Source organism: Aspergillus ibericus, assembly GCF_003184845.1.
Source record: "Aspergillus ibericus CBS 121593 unplaced genomic scaffold BO80scaffold_7, whole genome shotgun sequence".
NCBI classification, from domain to species: domain Eukaryota; kingdom Fungi; phylum Ascomycota; class Eurotiomycetes; order Eurotiales; family Aspergillaceae; genus Aspergillus; species Aspergillus ibericus.
Genome location: NW_020292105.1, coordinates 463627 through 478572, shown reverse-complemented (window position 1 = coordinate 478572; position 14946 = coordinate 463627). Strand labels below are relative to the sequence as shown.

At 48.5% G+C, this 14946-nt stretch overlaps 7 protein-coding genes across 7 annotated transcripts; 1 reads left to right on the top strand and 6 right to left on the bottom strand.

Moving 5' to 3' along the window:
* Positions 1–491: 491 nt before the first annotated feature.
* Positions 492–1904, top strand: BO80DRAFT_452725 (uncharacterized protein; the record flags this gene model as incomplete). The annotated part of the gene is made up of 3 exons (XM_025721967.1): positions 492–822; positions 924–1073; positions 1567–1904. 3 exons carry the CDS (start codon positions 492–494, stop codon positions 1902–1904), a joined length of 819 nt encoding a protein of 272 aa, XP_025578452.1.
* Positions 1905–2107: 203 nt separating this feature from the next.
* BO80DRAFT_348644 (uncharacterized protein) lies at positions 2108–3029 on the bottom strand (the record flags this gene model as incomplete). Its single annotated transcript, XM_025715468.1, has 2 exons — positions 2108–2679; positions 2738–3029. 2 exons carry the CDS (start codon positions 3027–3029, stop codon positions 2108–2110), a joined length of 864 nt encoding a protein of 287 aa, XP_025578451.1.
* A 175-nt stretch (positions 3030–3204) lies between these two features.
* On the bottom strand, positions 3205–4013 carry BO80DRAFT_375380 (YjgH family protein). The gene has a single exon (XM_025716627.1). The coding sequence runs from the start codon at positions 3889–3891 to the stop codon at positions 3463–3465; it is 429 nt and encodes a 142-aa protein (XP_025578450.1). The 5' UTR covers positions 3892–4013; the 3' UTR covers positions 3205–3462.
* A 2303-nt stretch (positions 4014–6316) lies between these two features.
* On the bottom strand, positions 6317–7694 carry BO80DRAFT_486446 (uncharacterized protein; the record flags this gene model as incomplete). Its single annotated transcript, XM_025723521.1, has 1 exon — positions 6317–7694. Exon 1 carries the CDS (start codon positions 7615–7617, stop codon positions 6319–6321), a length of 1299 nt encoding a protein of 432 aa, XP_025578449.1. The 5' UTR covers positions 7618–7694.
* A 1951-nt stretch (positions 7695–9645) lies between these two features.
* On the bottom strand, positions 9646–10366 carry BO80DRAFT_442121 (uncharacterized protein; the record flags this gene model as incomplete). The annotated part of the gene is made up of 2 exons (XM_025721241.1): positions 9646–9687; positions 9737–10366. The coding sequence occupies 2 exons, from the start codon at positions 10364–10366 to the stop codon at positions 9646–9648; spliced, it is 672 nt and encodes a 223-aa protein (XP_025578448.1).
* Positions 10367–11121: 755 nt separating this feature from the next.
* BO80DRAFT_422501 (FAD-dependent oxidoreductase) lies at positions 11122–12973 on the bottom strand. The gene has a single exon (XM_025718835.1). It carries the CDS (start codon positions 12798–12800, stop codon positions 11574–11576), a length of 1227 nt encoding a protein of 408 aa, XP_025578447.1. The 5' UTR covers positions 12801–12973; the 3' UTR covers positions 11122–11573.
* Positions 12974–14170: 1197 nt separating this feature from the next.
* Positions 14171–14740, bottom strand: BO80DRAFT_442119 (uncharacterized protein; the record flags this gene model as incomplete). Its single annotated transcript, XM_025721240.1, has 2 exons — positions 14171–14402; positions 14718–14740. The coding sequence occupies 2 exons, from the start codon at positions 14738–14740 to the stop codon at positions 14171–14173; spliced, it is 255 nt and encodes an 84-aa protein (XP_025578446.1).
* Positions 14741–14946: the final 206 nt, after the last annotated feature.

Sequence of the window (14946 nt, the reverse complement as noted above, 5' to 3'; positions counted from 1 at the left end):
AGATTCGAATGTTCTCGCCACTCCGCCGAGCTAGGAACAGGTATCAGAAAATCGCGCAAGATCCTCCGATAACAATCTCAAGAAGTGGGCTGATGCAGGAAGTCGCAAGGGTAGCCTCACCACATCCAGCATAGCTTGACGATGAAGTCCAGGTCTGCTTGGCACTATCTTCTCCTTAGCACCTAGCGCGAGTGCCCCTGGACAACGAGGGAAATGCGTGAAATTGGCCTCTCGGCGCTATGATCAAAGCATAGCCTGGGGGCCACCAGGTCCGGTGCCCGGCCCGACAGAGTATCAACCAGAGCCGAGGAAACGAGGGACAAAATCTCAGATATAGTGCTCCTTCCCAATTGAAGCTTCTGAATCTTCATGCAGCTGCAACTGTCGAACCGGCTGGCTTGCATTGCCTTGACATTCAGTCCCTCGTTTATTTTCTGGTCCCTTACCTTGTATGAGTCAATCGTTTGAACTACACTTTCTTTCGTTTCATCATGAGATTCTGGAGCAAGCTCACGCTGGCTACCCTGCTCATTGGCAGTCGAGCAGCCGACATCGACACCCAGTTCTGGGTCGAGAAAGCCACTGGAGTGGTAACACGCTCCCTGAAGAATGGTAACCTGGGCGGGACCTGCGACCCATATCTGGACGTGCTGAACGATCTGTACCTTGAGGCAATCGACATGGCAGAAGTCGCTCTAGAGGCCTTGGACAATTATGCCAGCAACCCAACCGTCCGAGCGACGCTGGAAACGTACATGGGCATCAAACCAGACGGCACTGGCGTCTCAGCGGCCCATACTTCCCAGTTCAATGATATCAAAGGTTTGTATCTTTCCCCCTTCCCTGGCAGACATCATCGGCCCCCCTCACCCCCGGGAGACGGACGCCTCAATGAAATATTTGTTGCTGAAAAGGTTCCGTAGCTGCTTATCAGAAAGTGGTTGATTTTAGCACCTCCGAATATGAAAATAATCGTCAGCCCGCCTTCTTTTGCGATGAAAAGTGGCGGTGGAAGACAACCATGGAATATGACAGGGGCAAAGCAACTGGGCGGACTCTCTTTGTAGCATCCAGTACGTACCTCTCAAGGTCAATGATCGCTTTCTTCCTACCTTTACCTTCGCGTGGCGGTTGTGTGCTGTTGGCTTGGCTCTTTACTAAACCGCTCGGTGGTTCATAGGGGGGGCATTTAGCTCCATGTACTATTCGCCGCGACTGCTGGAGATGGCAGGTCGGCAGGATGGCTGTCCCGATTCGGGGACTCTAGGTTTCACCCTCCAGTTTCCAAAGAGCATTACCATTTGCCCGGCTGCCTGGAACTGGGACAGGAGGAAGGATTCTTTGAAGCCGTGGAGAGACGGCACGAAATCGCTCACGGAGGGCAAGGCCTTAGACCTTGCTTACTCTCTGCCTGGGACATTTCTACATGAATTGCTGCACCTCACCAGCGGCTCAGGTGAGCCAGCTCCTTGGAACAAAATCCTTCCTCTGGCGGTCTCCATTGCTATGACATTTGAGGGGAAACCTCCGACGGAAGAAAGACTGACTCATTCGATTATATTTTAGACATAACGGACAAGAAGGTCATCGTCGATGACAAACCAGTCACGGCCTATTTCCCAACCCTTGTGGCGGAACTTGCAAAGACGAGTGTTGACGATGCCATCAAGAACGCGGACAGCTTCGCGTGGTTTGCGACGGCCATGTATCTGCCTGCAATGGATTGGTCTCGACAAATTGGCGGTCGTTACAGGAGCAGCGCCATCTCCTCTCGCTCGATCGGTAGGAATACCAGCTCATACCTAGCCGAAGGCAACGGTCTGCAGCGCCGAACCTACTTTACGAATCCAACTTTCCCGGATGTGGAAGATGACGAAGATGCAATGTCTGACTACTCGCTTTGAGGGTGCTGCTTCAGTCGAGTTCTGAATGTGGCAGAGGAGCTCGTGTCCCGGCACTTGTCCCTGTTTCCGTGTGTGCAATTCGTCTTCTTCAGCCATCCTGCATCTGACGCAGATTCCTTTCCCACTTTCCTTTACAAGTCCAATGATCTCGATTTCATTCACGGTTGATTTGTCTTTCTTCTGTTTCTTTTTTTTTTTTTCGCCTACGCCCCTAGCACCGAACCAAGCCGGTTCCGAAGGAATGAGGCATGCTGCGATTCGTATCCCAACATCCCACACTCCTTCAACGGGGTCACAAATTCCCCCCAATAGTCTACATCCTGCCCCTCGATCGTGAAACGACATCGTTTGTATTCGCGCTCGCGCTTCGTATCCTCCCACCGCATCAGATAGACCAAACACCGAGCGCGTTGGCCCTGGAAGAGGACGGGCTGATCCAGCCATCCGTGCTGCCAATCCGTCAACCCCGCCAAGGGGTATACATCCGTCCCGATCAGAACCCCGAGGTTATACGGTGTGATTTTGTCTAATTTTTGGATCTGTGTACCCGTTAGACTCTCGGGGAAATAGACAGCCATGAGCTCGTAGTACTCGACGGGGCCTATATACTGAGTGCTCCAGAATGCACCGCCAGTAAAGGCCCCCCGGGACTGAGTGAGATCGATCATGGAGACTTGGACGGATCGGTCCGAGGCCCATGTGGTCAGAATCTCAATGAAGTATTGGTAGTGCGGTGAGTTGATGAATTTGGCGCGAAGGTCGGCGGAGTTCCAGGCTGGAAAATTAGTCAGGGGTCGGATTTACGCCTGCGCGGGCAACTTGAAGTGACTCACCTAGCATGAGCCATTCCGTATGCGGGGCTTCTCCCGGGCACGACCGTCGAAGTCTCAAATGGTAACGGTAGTCCGACTCCTCGAAAAGGAGTCGGAAGAGTTGGTTGATGGGGTCGGTCTCATCGTGAGGGGCTGCTCCTGTGCCTGGATTCAATATGATCCAATCCAGGAGTTTGGTGTGTCGTCCGGTTCGCTGAGGCTGCCTCAGCGCCAGTGGCGATGCCTCGCTGGACGCATCCGGGACGAAATCCGGGAACTTGTGGTGAGCACGTGCTCTGGTGAGGGGTGGCATATCTGTGACAGCAATATTGATGATATTGTGTGTGTGTGTTGCCTAGCTAACTACGCGAAGAGGTGACTATGTGGCTAGGTCCGAGATCACGTGATCTCCTTTCACAATATCGCTGTGAAGAGAGCAGAGATAAAAAAATATCAAGGTGGCGGCAAGTAAACCATGTACGTGGGGTCTGCCTTTTAAAGGGGGAAGACTTCTTTCCAACCATGGGTCTGGTCCTAGTTCGGAGGTTACCACTAAAGTAGCGTATCAGCTGGTTATCTCTTAGCGCACCCCTGGTCTCCACCCGAGCCTGGCCCTTCATTAATCTTTAATGAGCCCGCCTTCTCTATCTACCTTCTCACATGCTGAGCGGTAAATCCCGCTAGCCTGTCTATCCATTACATCCGTGGCGCCATCCAGGGTCTACCTAGATCAACAATAACAATAATCAATCATCAACAACCCCATCAACCTCCACCTCCACCAACATCCCCTCATTCACAAACCCCCCCGGCACCACAATCATCGTCGCCACCGCCCCAACCCCCTCCCCCTTATCCCTCCCCAGCACCTCCCTAAACCCCTCCCCCACAGCCCCGCAATCCTCCCGTCTCGCCACAAACATCCGCACCCGGATGATATTCTCTGCTCCGGTGCCCCCTAATGCTCGAATGGCGGTGATGCATTCGGTTAACGCGGTGATGGTTTGGTTTTTTGCATCGTTGGGGAAGAGGATTTGTGGGGAGGTTGGCGGGGATGAAGGGTTGACGGCGGTCGTGCCGGAGATGTAGATGTGGTTGGTGTGCCGGATTGCGCGGTAGTACCCGATTTGGTGTTCGTAGGGGGAGGGGGTGGTGTGGTAGTGTTTTGTGGGCATGGTGGTGGTGGTGGACTAGTTCGGACTAGTTATGGGTTTGATAGGTTGGTGGTGGTGGTTGGTGGTGATGTTTATGGTGATGGTTGTGGAGGTGGTAAATGATGAATGGGATTTTATGTATGTATGTAGGATTGTAGAGGGAGGGAACGGGGGTAACGGGGCTTTATATATAAATTGTCTTGTGGATGGTATGTATGACTCATTCGATGCCGCTTAGACCATATAGACCGAATTGTTGAGGGAGGAGTTGTTGTTATATGACTCACACGGCGTCATGACTTGAATTTTTGGTTGGTATAGATAGATATGATGACGATGATGATCTCTCGCTTATTGGGAGGGAAGTACTCGATATACTGTGGACCTTCCTTATGGAATTGGTAGAATATAAGGGAGAAATTGTCATGTTGTATGATGATTGGAGTGGTTGGAGGTGTTTGGAATTATCGATGTCATTAGGTTTGTATGTAGTGCATGTATATGGGCAGCTCTACTTCACACCCTATGGGTGTGTGTTAGCAGAGCAGTATCTGATTTGAAAAATTGTATCAATGGAATATGCAGATTGAAATGGTCTGTTAGAAACAGTTCAAACAGTCTAATACCACCACCGCAGATTCAATGGCTGTCAATGCAAACGCACTGTGCAGATTGCATTTGTCGAGGGAAAGCAGCCATTATATGAGAAGACATGAGGGTCGAAGCTCCATATTTCATGCTCAGTTGCCTTGGATTTGGAAAAGTGACTTGTAGTTACAGTTACAGTAAACTACCGATCTAAACCACCGGGGAATTAAGCAAGCCTCTGTTTCCAGCAAGATCAGCAATCTGAAACAATTCATACACTAGATTGCTACTCCCGAACACTAGGTAGATGCTAGGGTTTGGTCTCTATACAAAATTTCTAGATCGAAGAGTAGGATCAAATGCTACTAATGCTATAATGCTTTATATACTCTGTAGGCACAGTCAAACTACGCAGTGTTAATACGGGTGTTATTATCTGATGGCAGTAAATCACGATAAGAATGATGCGGTGAAATACTTGGTCAACTGGTCAATCTGGGCCATTTCGATACATACTCGGTCATGAATTTTCCATCGAAGGAATCCAAGTCGTGGTCTGAAATACTTGCTTGGAAGTTGGAACGGGTTTTATGGTCGAATTAATCAGCGTAATCAGCCCTGTCGCAGGCACAGATCGCCAGGATGCAATGTTGTTGTGGGTAGGAAGGGGGTTTGGGGGGGCGGGTGGTTTATATGTATACAGAGTACGGAGTATACTACATAACAGAAGGGGGAGGATGGTAGTAAGACTTATATAATAAACTCTATTTCTTTTATATTATATAAGATAATAAAGTCTCTATGGCTGTTACTCATTATTATTAATAAATATTTATTATAATTACTTACCATTGAACTATAGTTGTCACGGTGCCTGCCTGCCTACCTGAACCCGTGTGGTTGCCTGAACCCGTGTGGTTGCCTGAATCCTGCCTGAATCCTGTTCTTGAATACCCTTATATAGCGTGCGCAGTGTAAAGCCATTGGCTTTACATCCTAGTCCTTTTGCTGATAGTGCAGCGGGAAGTACCTGGAATGCGCACCCAGTATGCCCCGTGACAATAGTTGTAGTATAGTTATAGTATAATTATATTTTATTTGTGATAGCCTTCAAGGAATACTGAAAACATGTACAGCCTTATGAATACTGGTGACTTGATCTTTTTGAATAGCTTCAATGGTAAGAAGAATCCTACCTTCTTGCTCCACTGCAGATTTTGATGAGATAGCTGACTTTGGTGGCATCTGTGGTGGTTGAATTGCTTCAGGTAGGTGGTTGGAGGTGGTGTTTTGGTAGGGGCGGGCCGCGCGGTTGTGGATTACGTTAGCCCCTGGCTCTAATGTCATTAACGTGGAGCACCCCAATCTGCCACGTATACGAAACGATGATCTTACCTTAGATTCTGTACCGCTTCTCCGCGTGACACCCCTTCGGAGATAAATGGAAGGACACGGCCAGGCCATGGCTACTACTATCTCCGAAGTCGAGCTCGGACAACGGCAGAGACGGCAGTTGGCATTAAATTACAATTGCTACCACTGAAACAACAGCCCCAGGCAGAAATCGAGATGGCGATGCGCCTTCATCCTTTTTGCCAGGATGGACTGGACTCGTCCCTGGAATAATCTAGCATATGATTACTTTAGTTTGCCCTCCAACAATCACATTCAAAGTCGCCCCATGAAGGTCGTGGTACATTCCATTGGAATATCCTTGCCTTGTTTAAATTGCCACACTAGACCTGATTGGAGGGGTTTAGGTTATAAGACAATGTTATTTGACTTGTCTATCCACATAGGGTCTATAAATAATCTATGGGTACAGAGATATGATGACTTGGGAGCATAAGAAATATGAGTTTAGGCCGTCCCGAGCTGCTCTGCGTTCTCGAAGCCAGTGTAGCTGAAGTCGGCGAATGCGGCACCAATGTCGGTGCTACTGCCGTTGAGAGTCTGGTACAGCACGTAAGTCTGGTAGTCAAGTAGGAAAGACGAGCTGTTAGCAAGGGCAAGCGACAGGTTGGCCCTAGCGATGGCGTCGTGGAGTTGAGTATAATTGGCCTGATTAACCCACTCCTGGGTGGACGGGACGTTGGAGCCGTTGCTACTGATAGTCACATTGGCTAGCTGCGCTTGAGCCTGGTCAATAGCCCTGGCGAGGAAGATGCGCGAGTTGCCGTCGCTCGTCATGCCGACGGGCGCGCCGTATTCGGTGGTGTGGGTAACAGGTACAAGCCAAAGGCTGACATTGAGGCCAGCAGCTGAATCATTGGTAAACTTAAAGAACTTTTGAGCGTCGGTAAACTCGCCAGGCCGGTTAGAGATGAACAGGTTGTCGCGTGAAAAGCGCATGGCGTCTTCATAGGAGACCCCGTCAATGTTGTAGGAGGTGTGGTCGGCGCCGCCAACAAAGAGGCCGACAACCTCTTGGGCACGCTTCATGGCCCAGCCCTTGGGACCGTACCAGAAGAGCGCGACGTCGCCGGGTGAGATAGTGGTGTCAAAGTTGTTTTCAGGGATAGCCGGACCGGACCCGTCGAAAAGGACGGCGTCAAAGATCGTGCCCTCCCAACGTGTCTTGTCCGCGACGTCAATATTTCCGCGGTAGATCGAGTAAGTCCCGTTGGCGTTGTGAGTGATGGTGTCGACGGTAACGCCCTCGAGATAGTCGGCATCGATGACATCGGTGTAACCATCTCCGTTAGTGTCCCAGAAGCGCACCTCGAGGCCGGCCACGAGGTTGGTGACAACAGACAGGGCGGCAGCATTGTAACTGTCTGCCTCAGTTTCAGCCTCGTAGCCACCCCACCACTTCGCGGTGGTACTGTTGTAATACAGCCAGGCTACTTGGTTAACGAGATAGCCGTCGCTCATGCACTGGCTAACACTGTCAAAGGCGGATTCGGTGCCAGGGATGGCCCACAGGTTGATGTAGAAATCGCTGTTGGCAATGACGGATTTGACGCCCTCAAGAGCGCTCCCCTGCTTGAAGTACTGGTCGTACTGGGCGGCAGTGACGTTGGCAGCGTCGCTACCCATGTCAAGCACAACGGCGCGGAGCAGCGTACCATTGATCTGGCTGCCAGTGTAGGGAGTGCCGCAGGCAGCCAGGCCAGTGGTCGGTAGCATTGCTAAAACTGAGGCATTGGCAAGTTTCATGTTGGCTACAGCTTGCAGAGTAAGGAAGGTGAAAAAGCAGGAAGAAAACGAGCGGTGGGTAGGTAATAGAGTGTGTGCTATTGAAGATTTTGAAGAGAGTGTACATTTATACGTCGCCACAGCAGAGGTACATTTACTCTTAATACTTATCCTTCTTCCCTATTGCCGATGACGAATCCCCGTATGGTTGATTATCCGGTTCGGGTGAAGCGGTGGGGCCGGAATGTGGGGATTGCAGAAAGTGAGTTAATATCATCCCGTCTCCGCAGATTGCTCTGTTTCAAGCTATAGAAGAATTATATTTTACTTTATCTGTCTATCTAGTGGTGCCGGTATAGTATCTGGCTATCAATTGGGGTATAATCTTCCCGTCGCCCGCTAGGGGTGGGGACAAGACCGAACGCACTCTGAAGATTATCTGTGATTGGCTAAATTTCTCACAGTGGGCCTCCGGATTAGAGAATCATTTCTCTATTTAGTTTAGTCTCCGCTCGATTCAATTGATCTAGACATTTATGGCAGTTTCACCCCTTCCTCTCTTATACATCCGCTACTTTACCCCGAAGACAATCATGGGCAAGGAAAACACTACATATTTCTCCTTAACGTATTCAACGGTTGGGCGGCCCACCCGATCGAAAACACCACCTTGAATTCCTACCTGAAGCTATTCAACCACTACAGATGCCACCAAAAACACTTATCTCATCAAAAATGCAGGTGGAACAGGAAGGTAGGATCCTCCTAGCTATTAAGGCTATTTAGAGAGGCTAAATCGCCAGTATTCGCGAGGCAGCGCGTATTTATGATGTTATTCGAACTACCTTCCACACTCGCTTATCTGAACGTGATTTTGGTAGAGATATAGTTCATATACGTTAAAAATTACAAAAAAACGAAGAAGATTCGCTTATCAAATGAATTCTATCTTTAGATAAGTAAGGTGCAAGTCCCTATATACATATATATACATATTTTACAACCTCTTAGCAACAATTTGAATTCGCATTATATCGCATGTATCATTACATGATGATGGCCTAAGCACCTTTGACGATTACAAAATCAACCTCCTCCTTTCCTTTAATAATCGCATCTATGGTGATATGTCCTCCCTTAGAAACCTTATGCTCTGCGAAGCCCCCCTGGGAAGTATAAACTTTCTAGGTACCAAATTGGAGATTCCTAACATGAAACTTGATGTTAGTTCCTTGTCCAGGCTATTTACGGACGGTGACAATGAGGGCTCTGCGATCCTGATCCCATAATTCTCGTAGGCAATCAACGTCTTGTGAGAGATCTAGCCCATCCATGTATGGATGATTAGCTAATGTCTCCTTTGTCCAAGGCTCCTTATATATTTTCTTCTGTCTATTCTCGACATTCAACCGTGAGTAGCTAATAGCAGAGTTATCTGAGAAGGGGTTAATGTGAGTCCAGCGACCTTTATTATCAGTTGCTTGGTCATTCTGAGGATAGTAAAGGCCACCATTTTCCCAGGTTGGTTGGAGGTGTTTATTAGTGTATGTAAGAATCCTATCTAGCTTTGTTGCCTTTTCTAACTTTGAGAGCCATTTAATAACGTATCCAAAAGTTGGCTCGTTGTATGGAAAGTTGATGTTTGACTTATTGGCTTTATAAATCTCACGCGCGTTCTGTAGGACTTGGGACAGACTTTTAGCTGTGTCTCCTTGAGCCAGAGCTGCCCTGTAAGCACCTGCAACCATAGGATGTTGAAGCTCAACTTGTCCATCGATGTTAGTGATGAACCCTACAGCATGATTTTCAAAGCCAGCGCGGACATATTCCGAATTCCAAGTATTCATAAACGCAGCAGCCCTGGATTAATGTTAGCATAGAAAAATGCTATATCCTGAATCACACCTACCAAGCCGTGAGGCCCACACTTTGAGCCGTTGCAGTATGACCCTGTTTTACACTGATCCAATCTTTAAATAGACCGTTCTGAGAGATCATATCCTTCTTCTCCAGGGCGGCCCTGTATTTCTTAAGAACTTCATCTACTACCTAAGTACCATCACGTGCATCATTGAGGCGCATAGCAATAATCTATCAGAGTTAGTAGCAGTTACAGGTATCCATAGTTCAGGCTGCTTACTGGAAACTGGTTGCACGCAACAAAGACCAGATTGGGCTCACAGCAGACGCCAACCCAACCATTTCGGTCCATCTCCTTCATTATGGCCTGTTGCAAACTCCGATTATCATAGGCATACGTCTCTGGGCCCATGCCCCAGAATAGTGGCTTCCACTCGAAAGTGAGGCTTCCCGGCTTCTCGAACTCGTCGTCATCAAACAACGTAGCGTAGAGACTCGTCATGAGAAGCAGGTGGCCACTATACATGATATTCTCTCGGACAACTGGGTCTGCCCACGGTCGACGAAGCTCTTTCAGGTCGGGATCAAGCAAAATGCCTGACTGGGAAGTCAGGTACCAGTAACTCCACACGTCAGGGTGCAGCATCTTCTTAATAAGATGGCGGATAAGGGGCTTAAAGAGGCCACGCATGACAGGCATGCGGTGGTAGTGTGTCAGCCCTGATGCATACACCATTGTTGCAAGCTGATACCTATACGCATCGAGGAACTCTTGCAGGCTCCTGGGAGCCCATGTGTGGCCATTCTCCATCCGCCGCAGAGCTGATATTGTAGAAATGGCGGAGGTGCCCTGCCTGTTCTGGAGACAGCTTCGGGTATTCGGAGATATCGAACGGCAAGGAGCCGCCATCGCGGTTGCTCGAAGTCAAAAGCATGACGCTAATGATAAAGAAGTGGATTTGTGTGTGTATACAGATATACCATCCAGTACGTGCGAGGCTTGAGCTTTTATAACTTCTCCCACGCTGAAAAGCCAATCCGATAATTCCGCTGAATAATCGGATTTTGACGTCCCGAGATCCGAGTGTGGCGGAGATCATCAAGCTTGCCAATTGGTTGACAGAACCAAGTCGCCGTCTCGTAAAACTTAAAATCACTGTGGTGGAGCGTATCGGCTACAGAATCTAAGAAACTAGTCTAGTCTTCCACGATCTCTTTCAAGTCACCACCGCTCACTCAGCCGAACTGCACAACGGCTTCACAGGGACTGGAACGATGTCCGCTATCGTCAAAATGCAAGGGCTATGTTTATCCCCAGTTTAATGCTAATCGACCTTTAATCATCTTTTGACGATCAGCCATCAATTTTCCAACTTGAGGTTGTAATGTCATGCCTTCGGGCAATTGAGTGAGTGGTTTTTCAAATCCTTTAAGCGTATCAAGTTTAACCGCTGTATCCACCTTCTCTCGCCAATCCATTGTATCATAGGACACTTCTTCTTGAGTTTTATCAGCCCCCTTCATTGAGAAGACTGCAACAGATCCACCAGTGATCGTGTCATTTTATTTGATACTACGATTTCACACTCACTTAAGCAGATGGCTAAACGGTATGCAGCAAACTGTGTAGTCGTCATGCTTGAGCGAAGCCATTGTCATCAAATCCGGCCAGCTTTTGTTGTGCGGTAAATCGATGTTCGGTAGCCACCCACTCATGAAATCCCGCTTGCAGTCCGCCACGGAGTCCGCCGTCCGCGCGCTGTTCCTCATACATCCGTTCAGCGGCTATAGTTCCTTGCTTAAGGGGTAATAAGCCCCAAGCCATAGTAGATACACGAAAAAGCCAAGACCAACTGAACTGTCATATTTAAAATAAACCAGGAAATGAAATGAAAGACATCAAATGTTATAGTTCCATCAAAGAAAGAAGGTAAACAAGGACTCTCGAATATGAAGTGTAGCATGATGATCAACTAAAGCGATATATCAAAACAGATGTGACCCATGCCTCCGACCCTTTGTCGTTGTTCTCAAAGAGCGCTACCTTCCTCCGCTTTCAGCCTGCTCGAATTAGTGGGTTTGGCTGTTGAGAAGATTTTACTGAGTATGCAGGACTTTCAGGGAGAGACTTGAAGTTCCTTCAGGTTAAGTGTCTCCTGCTCGGCCTTCTTTAAGTAACCATCCCCAAGGAATTTGCTGAGAATTGGGGTGTAGTCAAAGATCAAGTCACGAATTTGAGCGAAAGGTCGCGGCACCGCGTGGAACATCTTGCCAAGGAAACGAGCAAATTCCATGTTGTGATTGACATAGTCAACTCGTTGTTCTTCAAAAAGCTCACACCCAGCTTTGACCCTCCGGAGGTCACGTAAGTCTACCCCATCCAGCGCTCTGGCGAGAAAGTACCCGTCTTCTATCGCCATTCCCATACCGTACGCGGCATAAGGTGACACTGGGTGTATAGCGTCGCCAACACATACCACCCGTCCTGTAGACCACTTTTTCATAGAAGGTCGATTATAGATTTCCCAGCGATAAACCTGTTTGTCAAAGTTGGTGGCCTCTAGAAAACGAGGCATTGGCTGTGCCCAATTTTTCAAGATTTCCGTGAGGTGTGCCTTTGGATCTTCCGGGATAGGCTTCCCCTCCCAAGACGGCTCGACTACCCACCACTCAAACCCGGGCTTCCCATCATGCAGCATTGGAAAAAAGCTGGCTTGGTGCTGGTAGTCATGGGAGACAACACCATAATTGGGAGGGATATCAGGAATGTAATCGCACCAGGCAAGCCAAAGACGAATTCCGGTGTGAAATAGGTGAGGGTCGCCAAAAGCCTGCTGTGAAACTTTTGATCGAATACCATCTGCACCAACGAGGATATCTGCCGTAATTTGGTATCCGTTTTCAAAGTAGAGTTCGATATCATTTTCAGTCTCCGTATAATGTAGAAACTCATGGCCCGCGTAGATTACACCATCGGGGACAAGGTCGAGCATCTTTTTGAAGATAGAGGAACGAAGCACTCCGTAGTGCCAGCCTTTAATACCCATCCGCTGCTCGACAGCTGGATTAAACGGTAGTCTGGTACGCACTGTTCCGGACTTGTTTTTGAAGTAGGTGACTGTGTATGAGCCAACGTTGTCGAGGCTCAAGCCGTAAGATCGGAGGATCGCCAGGACGGGAGTAGACAGAAGAACAGCGCCGCCTATAGCTTTGCATTCCGGTTGTCGCTCAAATATGCGCACATCATAGCCTCGCTGAATGAAGGCAAGGCCGGCTGAAATTGATGCCGGACCTCCTCCGACGATTGCAACTCGTTTACCAGGGCGCCAGTTCTGAGAAGCCATCGTGAGTTTAATCAGCAGGATATGCAGGCAACGGAAGTATGAAAGCTTCTAAATCGATATGCGAAAAGAGGACGTAAGTTCAGGGTTTGAGTAGAGAAAATTCTGGCCCAGCCCCTAATTTATAACGGGATATAACGGGATATATACGGAGATATGGAAAGAGGAACCCTCAGTATCCATCAAGCAAATACAATCGCCCACTTCCCGATTCTTGAGACTTGGGTTCAACCTCTTAAAGTCGTATCATAGCCCCACAGCGGGTCCACAAGACGAAGTGGCCGTTGTGACGGCTAGCGAAACGAGGTCAGATCTGCGCGTCGTACTTCCTCGAAATACCCATGGTTCCCCCCCCCCCGCCCCCCTCCCTCTCCCCTTAATCCTCGGAAGGCTAATAACATAATGTACCACCATTTATGCTACAAAGAATGCCTATCCCATCAAAAGTGCTGGTAAAGCAAGAAGGCATGATTTTTCTTGTCATTGATGTCACGGTGCAACCTCCCAAGCCGGAAAGAAAGAAATACTGCCGAGTCTTGCCACCTAGCACGTGATCCCCAGATACAGTTAAAAGCCACCTGTCCCCTGGACCTCATTCATAGCCTCGAGCTACGTCTTGTCTATGACCCTGTATATAGCTTGACCAGTAGCCAGCTCAGCATCCAGTTAGAGTCCCAGTCGTTATCATCATTTGAACCCTGCTCGCCTGCCAGAACCCACTATCCTACCACCCCTGCCTGCCTGCACCTTGACAATTGAAGCTATTCAGAAAGACTAAATCTCCAGTATTTACAAGGCAATATATGTCTACGATATCCCTCAAATTACTTTATTATTTCTATAGTAAACTCTTTAATTATAATATAGAATTTATAAACCATAATTCTTAGTTATTAATAAAATATAACTCGGGAAAATTTAATATAATAGTTGTCACGGTGCCTGCCTGCCTGCCTACCTGAACCTGTGTGGTTGCCTGAACCCGTGTGTGGTTGCCTGAATCCTGCCTGAATCCTGTTCCTGAATACCCTTATATAGCGTGCGCAGTGTAAAGCCATTGGCTTTACATCCTAGTCCTTTTGCTGATAGTGCAGCGGGAAGTACCTGGAATGCGCACCCAGTATGCCCCGTGACAATAGTCTATAATTATAACACAACCCCCGACCACCAAACCCCAATTTCTGTTATGTATTTATTATAGTGTTTGTGGATTATGGAATGAATTTTATCCAGCATCATCATAATTCAGATAGGATTGTATCCAAAGCAAGATATCCATTCATCATAGCATCATATATACATCTCCCGCCCCCTCTCCCCCATTCTTCCCCTTACCCACTGTTCCCCCATCCAACCCTACTCCACGGGCTGAATCACAGCAGTCCAATAACAATATCGCCATACAACTGCGCATCCAAATCCAACTTAACCTTCGCCTGCAAATTCAAATGAATGCGAATCTTGAGAGACTCCTTCTCATCCTGTCCCTGCGTCGCGCCGGGAAGTTTCATCCCCGCGTTGGGGACCAGGCCGCTGGTCAATCCGGCAGTGTCTTCGTCGGGACGTGCGGATTTGCGGTTGCCGGTGGGGCGGGAGTCGGTGGTTCTTTTTAGATTATTAGAGGAGGGGTCAGAGATGAGTGGGAGGGGATGGTTGTGGTTGTTTTTGTGGTTGGGTGGTGGTGGAGGGGTTTGAGGGGGTGTTTTTGGAGTGGGGATCTGGGAGGGAGTTGGGGTTCGGACGGATGAGGGGGTAGGAGAGGGTGGTTTTCCAGTAAGTGAAATTGGAATGGATGTTGAGGGAGGAGGGGAAGGAGGTTTAGGTCTGGATGTGGAGGATTGTTTAGGGCTGATGAGGTGATGTTAGGGAGAAAGATTGGATTCAGTAGCAGAAAGAAAGGAGTAAAGGAAGGCTGCATACGCCGGAGTCACTGGGTCGGCCATTGTTGCAGTCTTGTTTTGGTTTTGTCTTCGAGGTGTACTTTCTGGGATTTCTTCCCGTGTGGCAGAGAAAGCAGAAGCTAGAGAAAAGTGAGAGTAGAAAGCTGAAGAGGATGAAGAGAATGAGGAGAATGAACTGGACGAGGACGACATTTAACTGCTCCAGCTGCCCAGCTGAGTCTGTCCAACTTTTAGACTCACTACTCCTG

What these genes read in the sequence shown, in the direction of transcription:
- BO80DRAFT_375380 (XM_025716627.1), bottom strand. Translation starts at nt 3,891, where the DNA reads ATGCCCACAAAACACTACCACACCACCCCCTCCCCCTACGAACACCAA.
- BO80DRAFT_422501 (XM_025718835.1), bottom strand. Translation starts at nt 12,800, where the DNA reads ATGGCTTCTCAGAACTGGCGCCCTGGTAAACGAGTTGCAATCGTCGGA.